At 42.6% G+C, this 16,413-nt stretch overlaps 1 protein-coding gene and 1 pseudogene across 2 annotated transcripts in view; both read right to left on the bottom strand.

Moving 5' to 3' along the window:
* Positions 1–1,548: 1,548 nt before the first annotated feature.
* LOC147145008 (uncharacterized) lies at positions 1,549–2,590 on the bottom strand (annotated as a pseudogene).
* Positions 2,591–3,498: 908 nt separating this feature from the next.
* The window catches only part of ppp1r37 (protein phosphatase 1, regulatory subunit 37), a 42,568-nt gene continuing 29,653 nt past the window's right edge, over positions 3,499–16,413 (bottom strand). The window contains exons 5-13 of one of the 2 annotated variants that reach the window (XM_086036246.1): positions 14,706–14,825; positions 13,446–13,596; positions 13,218–13,373; positions 9,365–9,477; positions 7,964–8,105; positions 7,691–7,857; positions 5,309–6,566; positions 5,131–5,223; positions 3,499–4,680 (exon numbers count right to left, since the gene is read on the bottom strand). In XM_086036246.1, the coding sequence (XP_085892372.1) occupies positions 5,147–5,223; positions 5,309–6,566; positions 7,691–7,857; positions 7,964–8,105; positions 9,365–9,477; positions 13,218–13,373; positions 13,446–13,596; positions 14,706–14,825 (2,184 nt within the window). In that variant the 3' untranslated portion in view covers positions 3,499–4,680; positions 5,131–5,146. The remainder of the gene's footprint in view (positions 4,681–5,130; positions 5,224–5,308; positions 6,567–7,690; positions 7,858–7,963; positions 8,106–9,364; positions 9,478–13,217; positions 13,374–13,445; positions 13,597–14,705; positions 14,826–16,413) is intronic. The other variant, XM_086036245.1, reaches the window with a different exon arrangement.

Genomic DNA, 16,413 nt, shown 5'->3' with positions numbered 1-16,413 from the left:
ATTTCCTAAACCAGTCAGAGCCCACCCAAACTTCCCTACACACCGAGCTTGGTGGAGTGATGCTAATAAATCCTAATGTAATCTCCATTGTGTTGTATGATTACATAATCACATCATAAAGTGCAGGGAACATCTTTTTTTTTTTTTGGGGCGGCTGGGATTCCAAGCTTGTGTTGGGGGCCAGGCAGTTTTATCAGAACACGACAACATGTTGAAACTAATAGCGTCATGTTCCTGTCTCCCTGGTCATTGATGCAAAAGCACATGTTCAAGTACAGTATCCCTCTGCGGTTCCCAGGAATGACGCGGCAGCTTTCCTTTCCGTCCAGTGGGCTGCGAGTCAACAGGTCGGATGGGGTCTGACACCGTGGATAAATCCCCACTGTTCTCCAGCCTGCCGTCACATTCCTGAAGTACAACTAAGCCCACCGGGAGACCCGGCAAGGACACTTTTGATCACAGGCCTCGTCGCCCACCCGCCTGGAGAGTGCGCGAGACGGGCATGCATGGTTGGTCCGCCTCTAACGCCTTTTCCTCGTAAACCGCAACGGGAAAAACGACCAATTGCACTGTGTTGTGGTAGTATTTACAATTGTGCACGAACTCTCACTAATTGCTACAGCTTTAAAAGTATCAGTCAGAAGGATACCAAATAATTTCTACAGTATCAAACACCATGGAACACAGTGAAGACAGTCATTATTAAGTGGAGAATAAATAAACATTACCAAGAACTGCACTTCCCTCCAAAATTGATGACAAGCGACCAACAGCAACATTGAAGGAGCTGCAGGAATTTCTGGCAAGTGCTGCCGGTTTACAGCATGTGACAAGTTACAATCACCTAATGTCTGGGTGGCAAAGGCTGGTTAAATTTTTCAAAAACTCTTGAAAAATATCCAAAAAGCATGTGCGGAAAGCGTGATATGGCCCAATGAAACCAATATTGAACATTTTTGTTAAAATGCACAATACTATTCATCACCAAAAATGAAGGATTGTGGTGGCAGCATCATTATTTGCCACTATTGTTTTTCAGGTGGGACTGTGGTTGGTGGAAGGAAGTATGTATTTCAAAATTCCGGTTGGTTTTAGCACAAAACCTTCAGAATAAGAAGCAAAGAAGAAAAAAAAAAAGTCAGGAGAAGCCTACGAAAACATCTGACCGTTTGGGATTAATCAGTGTGTGCTGGCTACACTTAACATGAGCTTGAATCTGGTTAGCTTTGAACACAATGACATCCGCAGTATAAAGTTGTGCACACTTATGCAACAGCTTTATCAACTTATTTGAAATTATTTATCTCGGTCACAAGGACAGTTAAAGCGGAAGTCAACCCAAACATATTTTTTTCAAGAATATGTTCCCAGCAGTCCCACTAGTTGAGCCACGGCATTCTGATTAATTTTGCGTTTGTGGAATATAAGTTAAGCAGTAAAATGCACTCGTTTTTAGCCTCCGGGGGCGGCCATTTTGTCTTCTGTCGACTGAAAATGACATCACAACTTCTCACAATGACCAATCACGGCTCAGATTCAGAAATCAGGTCAGCCGTGATTGGTCGTTGTGAGCAGTTGTGATGTGGGAGGAGCTATTGGAGGTCGGGTTGCCACTGTATCAAATATATATTTAGGATTGTTTTTATTTAGAACAATTAATCTGGAATAGTAATTAGTTTTGGCTAAGGCGAGTGCTTCTTTGTATTTTAGTAAGCTATCACTCCATGCCTGATAGAAGACCTCAAGTTTAGTCGCACGCTATTTGCGCTCTAGCTTCCTACATGATTGTTTAAGTGAGCGGGTTTCCTCAGTAAACCACAGAGTAGGCCGTTTAGGACGAGTTTCAGGTCTTAATGGTGCAGCGGACTCAAGTGCATTTAACAGAGCAGCATTAAAATCCTTTGTGAGATTGTCAATCAAACCAATGTAGCTTGGAAACGAAGCAGTTGCCACGGGCAGTAGCTCAGACAGCGCAGCAGTGGTTGAAGAACTAATATTTCGGCTGCTAAAGCTTAGATTGTGGTCAGGACGATGGTAATGAGCCCGCACGTCAAATTTTATAAGGTAATGGTCAGACATAACAGTAGTATACGGTAATACCATTACATTTGAGAATGCTAAACCTCGGGTTAGTACCAAATCTAAAGTATTACCATTTTTATGCATCGCTTCGTCAATTATCTGCGTGAAACCAAAACTATCAATTATTGTCCGAAACGCTGCTGTAAGTGGTTCCGACGGGAGATTTATATGAATGTTAAAGTCACCCATAATCACTATATTATCTGCATGAGTTACCAAATCAGCCAAAAAAAGTGAACTCATCTAAAAATCCAGCGTATGAGCCGGGGGGACGGTAAATAACTGTGAGGAAAAACGGCAATGTGGCTGTAGATCGCGTAATGAGCGCTTCAAATGTTTTAAAGGCGTCACTAGATTGCGGGCTAAGTTTGAAATCAGATTCATAAATAAGGGCTACACCCCCACCTTTCTTATGAGGGCGCGCAACGTGAACTAAGTTTGGAGGCGAGGCCTCATTTAGCAGTAAAAAATGATCAGGATTTAACCAGGTCTCGCAAACCCCAATCATGTTAGGTTTATGGTCTCTTATGAGGTCATTAACTAACAGGCCTTTGGCAGAGAGTGATCTAATATTAAACAGACTGAGTTTCAGTAAAATAGGTTTATCCGGATAATTGCCCATAACAGGATTCCTAATCATAATATTAATAAGATTGCGTTCCCTGTATTGTACCTCGAACAACTATAAGCGCGGCGGGAGGGTACGACTGTCGGAATATGGTAGTTATTTATCGGCTCTCGAGTACTATTATCATACTGCACCACCTCAGTAGAAACAATAACGCTATGTGATGCAGGAATATGTGGTGTGTACGGCTCTAATCTAAATGAAAAATTCTGTGTGTTGTCAGAGTCTAGCATAGCGCTAGTTTACTCTAGCCTTACATACTCCATACCTGTTCTTACAGGCTCGCTAATCGCCCGTAACCCGACCTGCTCTGATGTGAACTGTCATGGAAGGCTCAAACAGTAATCTATATTTCTAGAGAGAGTGATGGCGCCTTCCCAGTTAGGGTGAAGGCCGTCCACCTTAAGCAGGTCGGGTCTGCCCCGGAAAGAAGGCCAATTATCTCCAAACTGCAGTCCCTGCTCACTACAAAAGCTAGTCAGCCACCGGTTAAGCGAGAATAATCTGCTAAACCTCTCATCATTGCCTCTCGCGGGCAAGGGCCCAGAGACAATTACTAATGCATCCATTATTGTTAGATGAATGCAGTCATTTTGACCAAAATTTCTTTCACTAAAATGTATTAATTTTTCAGATTTACTGCAAAATAAATTACACCCCCAAAAATTAGGAAATGAAACAAATGTATACAATACATTAAAGGCGTTAGTTTATTAATAATACCATAGTTTCATTTTGAAGCCCAATATCCTTTACACAAATGATGTAAAAATAAATCAAAGTCGAGGTTGAGTCATTACATGCATTTATTTGAGTGGAACAAATTTCGCCATACATACCTTTGTGATTACCAGCACAGTTATGAATTAAGTTAACAATTTATTAAAAAGGTCTAAAAATTAAAGCATTTACAAACAGTGGGGGTGCAAAACAGAGAAGCGTCTTGCTTTGGGTGATGTCACGTGACTTGGCGAGAGCAGCGTGTAGGAACAACGCCCTCTGCCGGCCACCCGGTGTCGGCGACACCACGTGACATATCGCTTCCTGGTTACTGTATTTTCTTGGTCAGGAATGCACCCCGACTGCTACTGAACAAGTCAACCACTCCAAACGTACCCCCCCCAAAAAACAACAAACAAAACAAAAAAAAACCTCTAAATATTTGCTCTAGTTGAAATATACAAATCAAATACAGGGTGGGTTTTAAAAACAAATCAAGGGGGTGCTGGATGAATCCAAAAACTCATCAAATAAATACAAATGATTTGTCAAAGGTGCCTCCCCCCCAAAAAAAGTGAAAGGGGAGAAGTAGAGGAGGAAGAAGAGATTTGTGATTTGAGCAATCTGAAAAGCAAGCAGTGGTAAGACGTTTGGTTTGTGTTGATTCCTGAGGGGCCAAAGTGACAATCAGACAAGACGAAATCCAGGAGGCGGGGTCACTTTGGCAGAGGTCCCTTCAAACTCTGAAAAATGGATGAGGAGAAGGACAAAAAAAAAAAACAAAAAACTTTTGATGGTCACTGAATATAGTGCTGTGACATTAAAGCCGGCAGGTGTGGTCACCAGGGCCCACAATTATTTCGCCCAAGCTTGCACTCTACCGTTAAAAGCTTTCCTGAAGACGCACGCACGCACGCACACCCAACTGGTCTTTGGTTAGTGTTTTTTTTTCCTGCTCCCATCCGTCCTTATTGTCATGGAAAGAATTGCAAGAAATGTAGTGATGACAGCATGGTTACTTGGTCTTTGTTCCCCTCATGCACGCACACACACACACACGCTTCAACTTCAGTGGTAGTTGTAGTGACGTCACAATTTTAAATATTTTTGGGGTGTGTGTGTCCTTCGATAATCTGTAGAACTCGTAGCGATCATTAGAGCGTTTTCGACTCTTGTGTCCTTTGGAAGAGTTGCGTAGGTTTGCTAAGGTCGGAGAAGTAGTTTTTGTCTCCCTCCTGTCCTCACAGGACCTGCGGATGACAGGGAGTTAGCCGAAAACAGTATGTGGTTAAAAGGTTAAAAATAAAAGTCAGAAAAAATGGTTGGATATTTGTCAATTTAAAAAGAGCTAATATCGACCTGGCCCTTTTAATGAACTGTTGTGCTGGTGTGCCTTTAAGGGGTGTGGTAGTGGCAGAGTGAGTGACGTCAGGACCTGGAGTCAGTCAGGATGGCCATTTATCACGCATTTAGTTCTGTGTGAGTACCTACTCCATGTTCCTTGTGTTTTCATTTTTGATTTTTTTTTTTGTGTTTTTATGTTGTATTATGTTACTGAGAAAAAAAATCGGCCAATTTTTGCCAATTTTAAAACAGCTAATATTGGCCAATCAAATCAATCGTCCAGTTAATCCCAATTTTTTTCACTACGGTCCAGTTCAGTCGTGTTTTGCGGCAATCAAAAATCACTATGCGTGTACCCCTGTCAAACCTTCTTCATGGCGCATCTCTGCCAGTGTCCAAACTGGCTTCCAGAAGCAGCTCCTCCAGGTCTTGTGTGCAGCTCACACTCACTACATAACCAACAACAAAACACACGCATTACAGATTCATTCATGCATTCGAGTATCAAGTGTCACGGCTCATGCACGCACACACCGTGTTCCATGACACAGCTGCCAGGTTTGGGGCTGTCGTCGAGGAGGTGGAGGGAGAATTCGGGTTTCAGGCCGTTGGGCAAAATTGAGCCGGCAACTTCTAGCTCGCTCTCGTCGGCAGAGCTGTCGTCGGCGGAGTCCTCCGTTTCCGGTCGGACGGCAGTGAAGGATGTCGGTTGGTCGGAGTGGACGGGCTGTGCTACGTCCTGTCCGTCTAGCTCAGGCTGCTGATGTTGCCCGTCCGGTTTCGGACTGTGGCTGTGGCAGAGGTCCTCAGTCACAGTCAAGGAGCTGGCGTCTTTTGCATCGTCCTGACGCTCGGAGTCTTGCTTTAGATGGTCCTGCGTGGATGCTGATATCTGGACTTCATCTTTGGCATCTCCACTTGTGGCTTCCGGCAGAGCCGCTCCACTCTCCTCCACCGGAGGAGCTCCTTTCAGCTCCTCAGGGGGGGTCTCGGGTGAGGGGGCTGCAAGCTGAGCAGACGAAGGACTTTGAGGCGAGGCTGGTGCTTGTTGACTTGTCAGAGGCGGCTCTAAAGCGCTGCCAATGACACGGTGGTCGCGGCGGGGCTCTACTGTGCGGTTCGGCGTCGTGCCATGGATGTCCTCGCGCGGCGTTTGCTTGGCAGAGGCTGCGCTAGTTTCAGGGGTCTCCTTCGACAGCCCCACGACGTGGCTGGCGCCCTCCTGAGGCTCTGGCGGGCTCTCCACCCGAGTCACCATGAAGATCTTGTGACCCCGGCCGGGGCTGGAGACGGATATGCAGCGGCCCGGTGAGGGAGGCGTGCCCGGAGAAACCGGACTGTCGGTGACGGTGACTCCTGAAATGATGTTCGTTGAGAGTGGAGGGGGCGCGTGCGAGGGACTCAACGTGGACGCCGCTACCACTTCAGTTTGAGGGGGAGTCGGACTTTGGAGCGCGTTTGGCTCAGACGAGGTTTTAGTGATCACTTCCTCCTCAACTTCAGTGTCGGAGTCAGAGTCCAGGTTCATTGGAGAAACACTCACCTCGGCGCCCACCTTCGACTCGCTCCCCGGCTGCCCTTCGCTTTGTGTTTGATCCCCCCGTCTTCCATCATTACTCTCCTCCCCCTCTTCTTCTTTTGTTCCATCTTCGGTGGCGATTTCGGCCATGGATGCCGACTGCCTCATCATCTGCTCCGTTTCCTCCTTCTCCTTGGCCAGGATGAAGTTCCTCTTGCAGCCGTTCTGGATTTCGGCCAGCAGGGCACGCTGGGTCTCAATGAAGCTCTTCACCTGCAGGACATAAATACATCTTCAAAATGCAACAGACCCATGTAAAGTTTCATAGTCAACTTCACAATCTCAAGATTGCACAACTCTTTAGGGCTGCGGTGAATGAAAAACAATAACCCCGCCGCCCTCCATCGCGGGTTCTGCGTTTGCAGTTCCGCTATTTTGCAGATTTTTTTCTCTGCACAGGATATACAACTTGACTTTGTCCTGCAACTCATTTATTTTGGATGTAATTCCACTTACGACCACTAGATGGCAGCACACTATTATGTTGGGCACTTGTCGGAATACGTCATATGACCAGGCTTGTTGAAGCTAATGTAGCACATTTTTAGAGGTGAAACGATTACTTGACAACTAACTTATCAAATTAATTGATCATTATTATCGATAATATATTCATTGTTTAGATATAATTTTTTCATTAAAAACTTTTTTTTCACGGTTCTGACAGTGCCACACTAACTTGACTTGTTGGGCCACCACTCAAAAAGGTTTAATGTCTGACCTTGGTCACTCAATATGAAATACTTTTTAAACTTTGAATCACAACAAAAAAAAACAACCCCTGAGTTCTTTGAATGTGCTTATTTTGAACATGACCATCAGTTTACCACATTTTAATCATGTGCAACCAATGCGCATGATCAAATTAAGGACCTTTTTACATCCTATGCGAACCCCGAGTCACTCAATCAAAGCATGATGTCCACAGTTGTGGCCATTTTTTTTTTTGTACGTTTCTATTAGTGTACAGAAAAACAATAAGCATTTCATAAAGCTGAATATACTGCCTATTGTGAAATGGCACAATTGTGATAAGTGCCTGGCAGCATAAATAATAAAGAACCTGCATGGAATTGTATATCTTCAATTTGGAGTCAGACCTCTTCCAAATGCGGATCGGAGACCGGTGTAAAAGTATAATTGCCCTGTGTCAATGCAAGCTTGACTTGCTCAGGTCTACTTGTTTGGGGGAAAATTAATTCCAACTATTCATCACAACAAAATGGAAGCAATGTGAATCACATTTTTTTAGGGTGCCCACAGTGTACTAGCCTTCTTTTCATACACAGTATCTAATCCTTCCACACATTGTTAATTATTGACTAGCGTATGCTCACAGTTTCTTTCTTGGGCTCCCGGTCGAGGTCGAGGCGCAGCAGAGAGGTGTTGACTTTCAGGGCGAGCGACAGCGCCATCAATCCACCTGTCTTGATCTCATTTTCTCGCAGATCCAGACGCAGCAGCCTCGGGCTCTCGGCTATAAATTCGGCCACCGCCACCGCCCCTGCAGCGGACAAGGCAGGGGAAAAAAAAAAAAAAAAGCTTTGGGGTAAAAAAGTACAAAAAAAAAAGCTAAAATTGTGAAACTACAAACAGCCTCTCTTTGTCACCTTCACAGGACAGTTTGGTGGAGGCGAGGCCCAGTCTGAGCACAGAGCGGTTGGCAATCAGTCCGTCTTTCAGCTTGTGGACGCCCTCGTTGCCCACTGAGTTATGACCCAGGTTCAGTGTCTCCAGACTCTGGGTGCAAGGCTAACAGAATGTAAAACGAACAAACACTTAACAAGTGAGAAGGCACTTGGGTGATAGAAATGGTTAGGATAAAACATTTTTGAAAAATAAAGTAATTTTGATTCCCTCTCCCCCAATACTGTGATTGTGATTTAATATGTGATTATTTTTTTCAAGGTCCGCTTACCCTTTTTTAAACAAACAGAAGCAATAAATTAATCTGAACTACCAGAGTTGGGCATTGTCCCTCCGTCCGAGAGTTCCGGTCCTGCATATTTAATGGACCCACGTGGTCCTGGCCCGTCCCGGAGTACCAGAAGGTACTTTAATGGGCAGCGTCACTGCTTGTCGTGGAGGTGTATTTTTCCAGCGTGAGGTGCCGACAGTAAGCTCGACGCCACAGCGGGTAAGCGTCGGTCACGGTTGGCCAACGTCGGATTGGTCTATCTAGGCCTTTACAGTCTTTCAGCCGTTCACAATGCAACTTCAAAAAATTCTCCCAATCAAGTGTGGCGTGAACATAAGTCAGTAAGTCATGAGTCGGATTACATCAATAATGCAAACAGATCTGTGACTTTATAACTTCAACTTTTCATGTTTTCCTGAAACAATATGTAAACATTGACTGCACTTTTTGAGCACCGAACATATCTCAACACCATTAAGTATTTAAAGCAGTACTTGGTGTAAAAAGTTTGAGAACCACCGCACTAGAACGAGTGTTAAATGTGGCATTTCAATCCAAACGTGCGTTCCTATCAGAACCATGAAATTGTGTGGCCAACCATGGAAATGATAAAACCAACAGAACACAGATTGCACTGCTCTGTCTGACAAGCAGGCATTCATCGCCGTCTACATGGGCACCTACAAACAATGAGCTCCTTATTGGCCAACATCAAGGTGACGGGGATGTGATGACTCATCAAAACAATACAATACAAGACAAAACCAATGAATTAAGTTTTTATTCATAAGGCCACAGAATCTGATGTATATATGTCAGGCGGTTAATGAGGTGCAAATGCCGCATATTTCCCCAAATAGTTGCAAGCTCTAGTCAACAAAATGCACTTTAAAACAATATTAGATAGGTCAAATAGATGATACAAAAATATATTTATGATTTATGTTGTGGCCGTCCATTTCACTGTTATATAAAGTATTTTGACACCCGTCGCTCCGCTTGTATTATGTCTTGCTGTCACCTTTCACTATAACAGACGTGGTGTGCGTGTGTGTGCGTGTGTGTGTGTGTGTGTGGGTGCGTGTGTGTATACCAGTGCAGCAGAAAGGTAGCCCATGCCGTTGTGTGTCAGCTGGTTGTTCCATAGCACCAAGGTGACGAGGCCTTTCCTTTGCTCTTTTAGTCCTTCACACACGTAGGCCAAACCTGTGACAACAACCACACACACATACAAACACACACGCACGCACGCCAACACAGTCAGTCCATCTGTGTCCTGCTGAAGCCAGCAAAATATCATTAGCGGCAGCTTATATGCATTAACGTGGGCAAGGATTCATTAGCATGAGGACATTGTTCTCTGGACGCTCGGATGCAACGCGTCAATACTTTGTGACAAATGGCGGCGTACAAAAATGAGGAACAAGTCTATTTAAAAAAGCGAACTCCCCAACAAAAATAGCACAGGATGAATCGTTCGGACCACAAAGATAAAATGATATCATCATTATTCATCAACCACGACTCAATCAAGTCTCAAGCCGAGAGATATTTTTGTGTTCGTGTGCATCTGTTACATAAATGGAGATTAAATAAATACGTGGGCACAAGAGACTTGGATGCTGATGAGCTCTCGAGTCCCTTCAGTATTCACACGTACCAAAAGAGCTACTGGAGAGTTTTTGGAATATTCCGTTTTGAGACCATGGAAATGGGATGGAGATGGTCTTTTGATATTTGAGTTCCCATTGATCATCATGGCTATGGGTGCATCTATCAAACATTTTTAGAATCAATTATTCCACTAATTATCCCATGGATTAATTGAGTAATAGGGTACAAATTGATTTTGCATTATTAAAAAACAAAATGTGCAAGTGAGATGCAGAGTATTATTGATGTCCACTTGGGGTCCCAATCCTCACACCCACATTATAATATTTGTGACTTTCAGTGTGTGCGTCTTTAAAAGGTGGGGACTGGCCTGCCTGGTGAGTGCCGTGGGAGTCTGCAAATGAGAGTGTAGGGTTGGCTGTTGTGAGTTTAGGTCAGTGGCTGGCTTTTAACTGGCTAACCGTTGGCCAGTCTGTATTTGTTGTAGTCATAGCAGCTTGTGTATGAATGTGTTTATTTTGTGACTGTTTTTTAAATAAAGCAACTGAAAGTGCACCAGTCCCTTACCACTCACGGGGGGTATTACAATACGTTCTGACTAGCAATGAAAGGCTTAATTAAATTAACGAAGACCGTTTACATAGCGTTGGCCATTGTAGATATGTTGTGGCGCTTTAGTTAGTTCTGCTTTACTGTAGACACATTGCACTTGAAATGATCCCAAACTTGGGACATTCTCTGTCTTGCATGCACTCTCTCCCCTCCTGGCTCGCTGCCATCGCGCCAATTTATTTCTACACGGAGAGAAGCGTGAGTCTGCAGTTGCACTAGTATGGAGTTAAAATCATGCCAAAACCCCACAAACACACAAAACATGATTCACTCATACCCAACAATTCACAAACAAACTCAGTGTGTTTTTCAAATACAAAACATTATTCAAAAACTACGTAGTGCTTTTTGTTTTGCACATCAATGATGTACCAATCAAACAAACACATCCAGCTTCAGACACAAATACAGCATGAAAGATTTTAGATTAAACTTGAAAGATATTTTTCTTTAACTTGAAGGATATTTTTCTTTAAATTGAAGAAATGTTTCTTTGTATGCCTATGCTGCGTTTGTTTCTGAAGCAGTATGTATTTGTTTGATAGGTACATGTCTTATGTGCAAAACAAAATGTATTAGTTGGTGAATCATGTATTTGCAAAACACACTGAGTTTGTTTGTGTGCAAGAATCCTGGGAAATGTAGTGCTACTAGGCCAATGCTTCGGTTGCCGGTAGACACAACGAAAGTTTAGCTTTTCTGGCGGCGTATTTCAAACATTACTATGTGGACCAGGACCGTAAACAGCTTCCGATAGCTGCTGAGATAAGCAAAAAAAAAATCTTAGGTAATGGTGAGTGTATTGACTTATTTACAGCTGTTGAACTGTCAACCAAGATAGCATTTAGCATAGTGTTGCACGGGATAACGTATCAGTACCATACCGTGATGTTTTGGTGTCAAAAATGGCTCGATGCCATTTTTTTAAACACCGGCATTAAGAAAAAAAAAAAAAAACACACGGAGCTCGCCATCTCTGTCCTAAAGGCAAGTATACTGTACATACGCTTAAGGCGCCTGCCTACCGACATGTGAGAAACGCCGTTAGTGGCACCCCTCCTTCTGCGTGTGAGGAAGATGGCCTCAAGCATTGCAGCGCTGGCTGCCCCTCCGCTTGTATATAAATATATGGAACCTTTTTTGCTTACATGGCCGACAGCCATGGCGAGCTGACCAACATGATAAAAAAAGACTATAATGCTTGTTTTCAAACGACCGTGGCTCGAGGTGGGAGCACGTCCAATCTGGCCAAGCACTTCGCTGACCGACATCCAGAGTTATACCACCAGCAGTTTAAAGAGTGACAGGTTGTGATGCATTTCGAACACTTCACTCAAAAATAAGTAGAGTGTGAATTATTTTGTTAACAATTTGACGAGGCATTCAACTAGCTGGGAGCGGATTGGAGAAGAGTAGACACACGCATGCAAACACACACACGCGTGCGCACACACACACACACACACACACACACACGCACGCACGCACGCACCCACACACGCAAGCAACATTACGTTCAATCATTATCAATTAAATGAACATATTTGCTTGACTGTGACGGTGCAAATGTATTGTCAATATCAACAATGGATGACATGAAATGCAGTCAAATAGGTCAAGAATATGGCATGTAATATATATACTTATTCACTATAGGTTTTTACATCTACATAGTTTGACATGCATACATTATGCTTATATAAACATAAATTCAGGCATTGATCTCACTATTTAAAAAAAAGTCATTCTTAAAATCAGAATTGGTTGATTCTGTGTCCAAAAAGCATAGAGGTTATACAGCTGCATATCTGGCCATGAAAATGATCATAACCTGATCAATACTGCATTACAATAGATGTCACACAAATGGCTCTATAAACCTCTGTGCACATTGTCTATTGGTGACATTTAAAAAAATAAATAAATGGGAACTAGTTTTCTTAAAGTTTAATTTAAATGTAATCTATAAAATATAAAGAATCAAATATAGAAAGAAACAATGTAATATATTTCTCTCACTCCCATGTGTGCAAATGTTCATAAGTGTTTAACTAGGTTTCAAATTTTATTTTCTTATCAAGCATATCCTAGTATTTTGAATTAATATTTCTTAAAAAATGTGAAGTTCTTTTATCAGTTATAATTTTGCTGATTTTAGATTTTTGTAGAGGTACCATTTCGGTATCGGCATCAAGGCACTTTATGCAGGTATAGTATCGAAGTCAAAATGTTGTTAATGTGACAACAATAATTTAGCATTAGCTAAATTAATAACGCAACCACCAGTCACCAGATTGACAAGCGATGTTCAAACTTTTGGTCTGTCGGAGGATCCCCTCCTCCGCCCAACACAATCCCTGTTTAATTACATGGCAAACAAAAGCAGGCGGGACACACGGCGCCACCCAAAGGTTTCAGACGTTCTGAACCTAGCATAATAGCACTAAATATATCAAATAAACATACGGTACAATTAGAATCAACTATAGCACATAGAATGCGTCACAAAAATAATGCACCTTATGACCCGGTGTGACATGTTTTCTTTTTCTTTTTTTTTTTTAATAGACCCACTAATTGATATTGCACCTAATAATACGGTGCACCCAATGGTCCACAAAATACGGTTCACTTTTTGTAATTGAACCTTTTGAGTTATTTGATTAATCGTTTCAGCCCTAAATGACCAATAAACTGATCAATAAGGGCTGCTACACTACCTGAGTCCAGGATGTGGTTGTTGCGCAGGTCCAGAATTTGGATGTTGTAATTGAACTTCAGCAGGTTGCCCAGCTGGGCCGAATCCTGCAGGCCATTGAGCTTGTTGTCGGCAAGGTAAAGCTCCCGCAGGTTCATGTTCATCTTCAGGGCCGTTGCTAAAAACACAACATAAAGGAAGAATGAAACTAATTCATTCATTGAGTCATCAGTCATCGTTCCACTCTTACCCAGCAACATGAGCGGCCTGCCGGACAGGCCGGCGTTCTCCAGGTGCAGAACCGCCAGGCTGCCACTGATCCTGAGCGCTCGAGCCACAAAGGGAGCAGAGTGGTCCAGCAGCGGCGTGTTTCTTGCATCCAGATACTGCAGAGAGCTTGTCTGTGGTGGTGGAAAACAAGTGCGTAACAATAAGGCAAATCTGTTCTCTACACTATTACCATAACAGCTACCCAACTGCTGCTAGATTAGTCAGTGGTAGTGTTGCGCAAGCGCCATTTCATTTGCAGTCTGGACAGGGAATCTCAGAGTCTCCAATAAAACCACAATAAGTCATCTATCACTTTTTTTTCTAATAGTTGCCAGTGCCATAGGGGTTGGAAAATTCGGTATGCCAGACTCTTGCCCAGTCTCCCCCCCACTGGTCCTCATGGTAAAAGCAATACTCTGCATTTGCATTTGCATTTGAAGGACTGCCTCTCTAAAACTTAGTGATTTGAACCAAAGTGTGATAAGCGGATATTAAGTGTCCCGCAATCATTGTTTCTGTATTTTCACAGAACAATGTCAGAAACCTTGAGATCGTGAAAAAATGCTCCAAATGTCTCATTTAAACGATTTTAAAAAATGAAGAAGAGAAACAAATTGCAGCTATTATTAGAGCACAGGCCACTATTTGAGGAAATACAGGTCTGCAGGTTAAATGAAACCAAACAAGACACTTTTTATGGTCGCTCTGATCAAATTTAAGGCATCTTATTTACGAAATAATGTAATAAATTGAAACCAACAAAATGTGGCATGTCAATTGACAACCTTGAGTCATCTATCACATTCAGTAGCCTGCAAACGTCACCGTTGCTGTGAGCGGATGTCACCAGCTTTGTTAGAAAATACCCTGAAATAAGCAGTCACACTGTTACATTGATGGAAGCAATCTATATTCTCCGTACATTCCATTAACCCACTTAAATGTCAATCAGCACATTGACATCACCATAATCTTTCCAGGGGCTGAATGTTTGATCGAGCTCTTGTCTCGAATCTCATGAGATGTGTCTGATGAGTGTACACTTTGCAAAGTAATGCGGGCAGTGTCTGATGGGAATTGACATAATCACTTCAAAATAACTAAATGTGTATTCATAAATCTCTTTCAGGATGGATGTCTTCATTGCAACAGTTGTGATGACTTATAAGCTTCCTCGTGTGGTCATAATTGCACGAGGATTTTATGGCTACTAAAATACTAATCATTTAAAGACTCTCACCTTCCTCATCATGTGAGCGGCGGCCTGCCATCCCCGCGTGCCTATGTGCTTGTTGAAGGAGATGTTGAGGTGCGTGGCCGACTCGTAGTACTCGATCATGTCAAACAGAGCCGAGGCACCCTGAGAAGCAGAGAACAAAAACAAAAGGCAACAATTAATCGACAGGTAGCCAACGTTGAACAATGTTGGACAGATGTGGTGTAAGCTTTAGCTGTATGCTAGGATTGCTGTCGTGGTCATGGTAACTGTTGCATGCTAGGGGGTGACAGTAGCTGGGTTTCTAGGATTTCCCAGGCTGAAGACAAGGTGAGGACCAAGCACTTGGGGACCAAAATAGAGTGGTTGGGATTGATTGCTGCTGTAACTGTGCTTTTACTTGTAGTATTGCTAAACCTTGAAGCAAATGAGCATTTCCCTTCTTGGCAGCTGAGGGTGCATGTAATTGCAAACCCAATTCCGTTGGGACGTTGTGTAAAATGTAAATACAGTGGTACCTCTACTAACGAACGTCTCTTCATACCAAATTTTCAAGTTACGAAACGCCTCAACAGGAAAATATTGCCTCTTGTTGTGAAAGAAATTTCAAGATACGAAAGGTAAAAATACAGTATGGGCTGCTACTCGCAGCTCCGGAGTTTCCCGAACGCAACATACTCATAGCTGCTCTGCCATTGGCTATTACCTAGCATCTTCCTGGCATCCTATTGGCTAAGGGACCTCTACCGTATGTGTCTATGTGTGTAGATAGATATGTCTATGCAGCGTCTTCGTCATTCGCCCCTCGGGCCATGAGGTGTTCCGATAGTTTGACGTGAATTAGAAACGAGGAAAAGAAAAAAAAAGGAGAAAATCGTTTTTTTGGGGTCCATACAAATAAATCAAGAGATAATAGAAAAGTATGAAAAAGGGATGCGTTTGATTGATCTCGCCAAAGAATATGACTGTAATGTATCGACAGTTGCCATGATATTAAATCAGTTGTTTACAAAACGCCAGGCAAAAACCACTTCTGAGAGAGAACATGAACCAAAGAGGGCAAGAAGCGATGAGGACAGCAATTTTTTAAAAAGGTAAACGACCATCATTTTCATTCTTTACTCTATTCTTTGTTTTTTACATCATGCACAACTCTCATTTATTGTGCAATAATCTAATTGTAACATGTTTGTATTTGTTACATGTCTTGATGCATTTTTATGCTTTATAAAACATTTATGTCTGAATATTGGGAGGCTTGGAACGGATTACGGCATTTATATGGAAATCGCGTCTCTACTTACAAAATTTCCTACTTAAGAAATTTCTTCCAGGACCAATTAATTTTGTAAGTAGAGGTACCACTGTAAAAACATAATAAAATAATTTACAAATCATGTTCATCCTATATTTAATTGAATAAACGACAAAGACAAGGCATTTAATGTTCAACCTGATAAAATGCATTCTTTTTAGCAAAGAATCATTAACTTCAAATTTTATGGCTGTAACGCATTCCAAAAAAACAGGACAGGACAGGTGGCAAAAAAGACTGAGAAAGTTGAGGAATGTTCATCAGACACAAACCGCAGTTTGGAACAACCCACTGGTGAACAGGTTAAGATGGTGGGTACCATGATTGGGTATAAAAGGAGCTTCTCTGATCCCTGGTTCTCAGTCACAAGCAAAGATGGGTTGAGGTTCACCTCTTTGTGAACAACTGCCTAAGTAA

This window comes from Filicampus tigris, chromosome 7 (assembly GCF_054856515.1).
Source record: "Filicampus tigris isolate MCC_2025a chromosome 7, RoL_Ftig_1.0, whole genome shotgun sequence".
NCBI lineage: Eukaryota > Metazoa > Chordata > Actinopteri > Syngnathiformes > Syngnathidae > Filicampus > Filicampus tigris.
The sequence above is the reverse complement of the archived record's forward strand: the minus strand, read 5'-3'. Positions and strand labels throughout refer to the sequence as shown.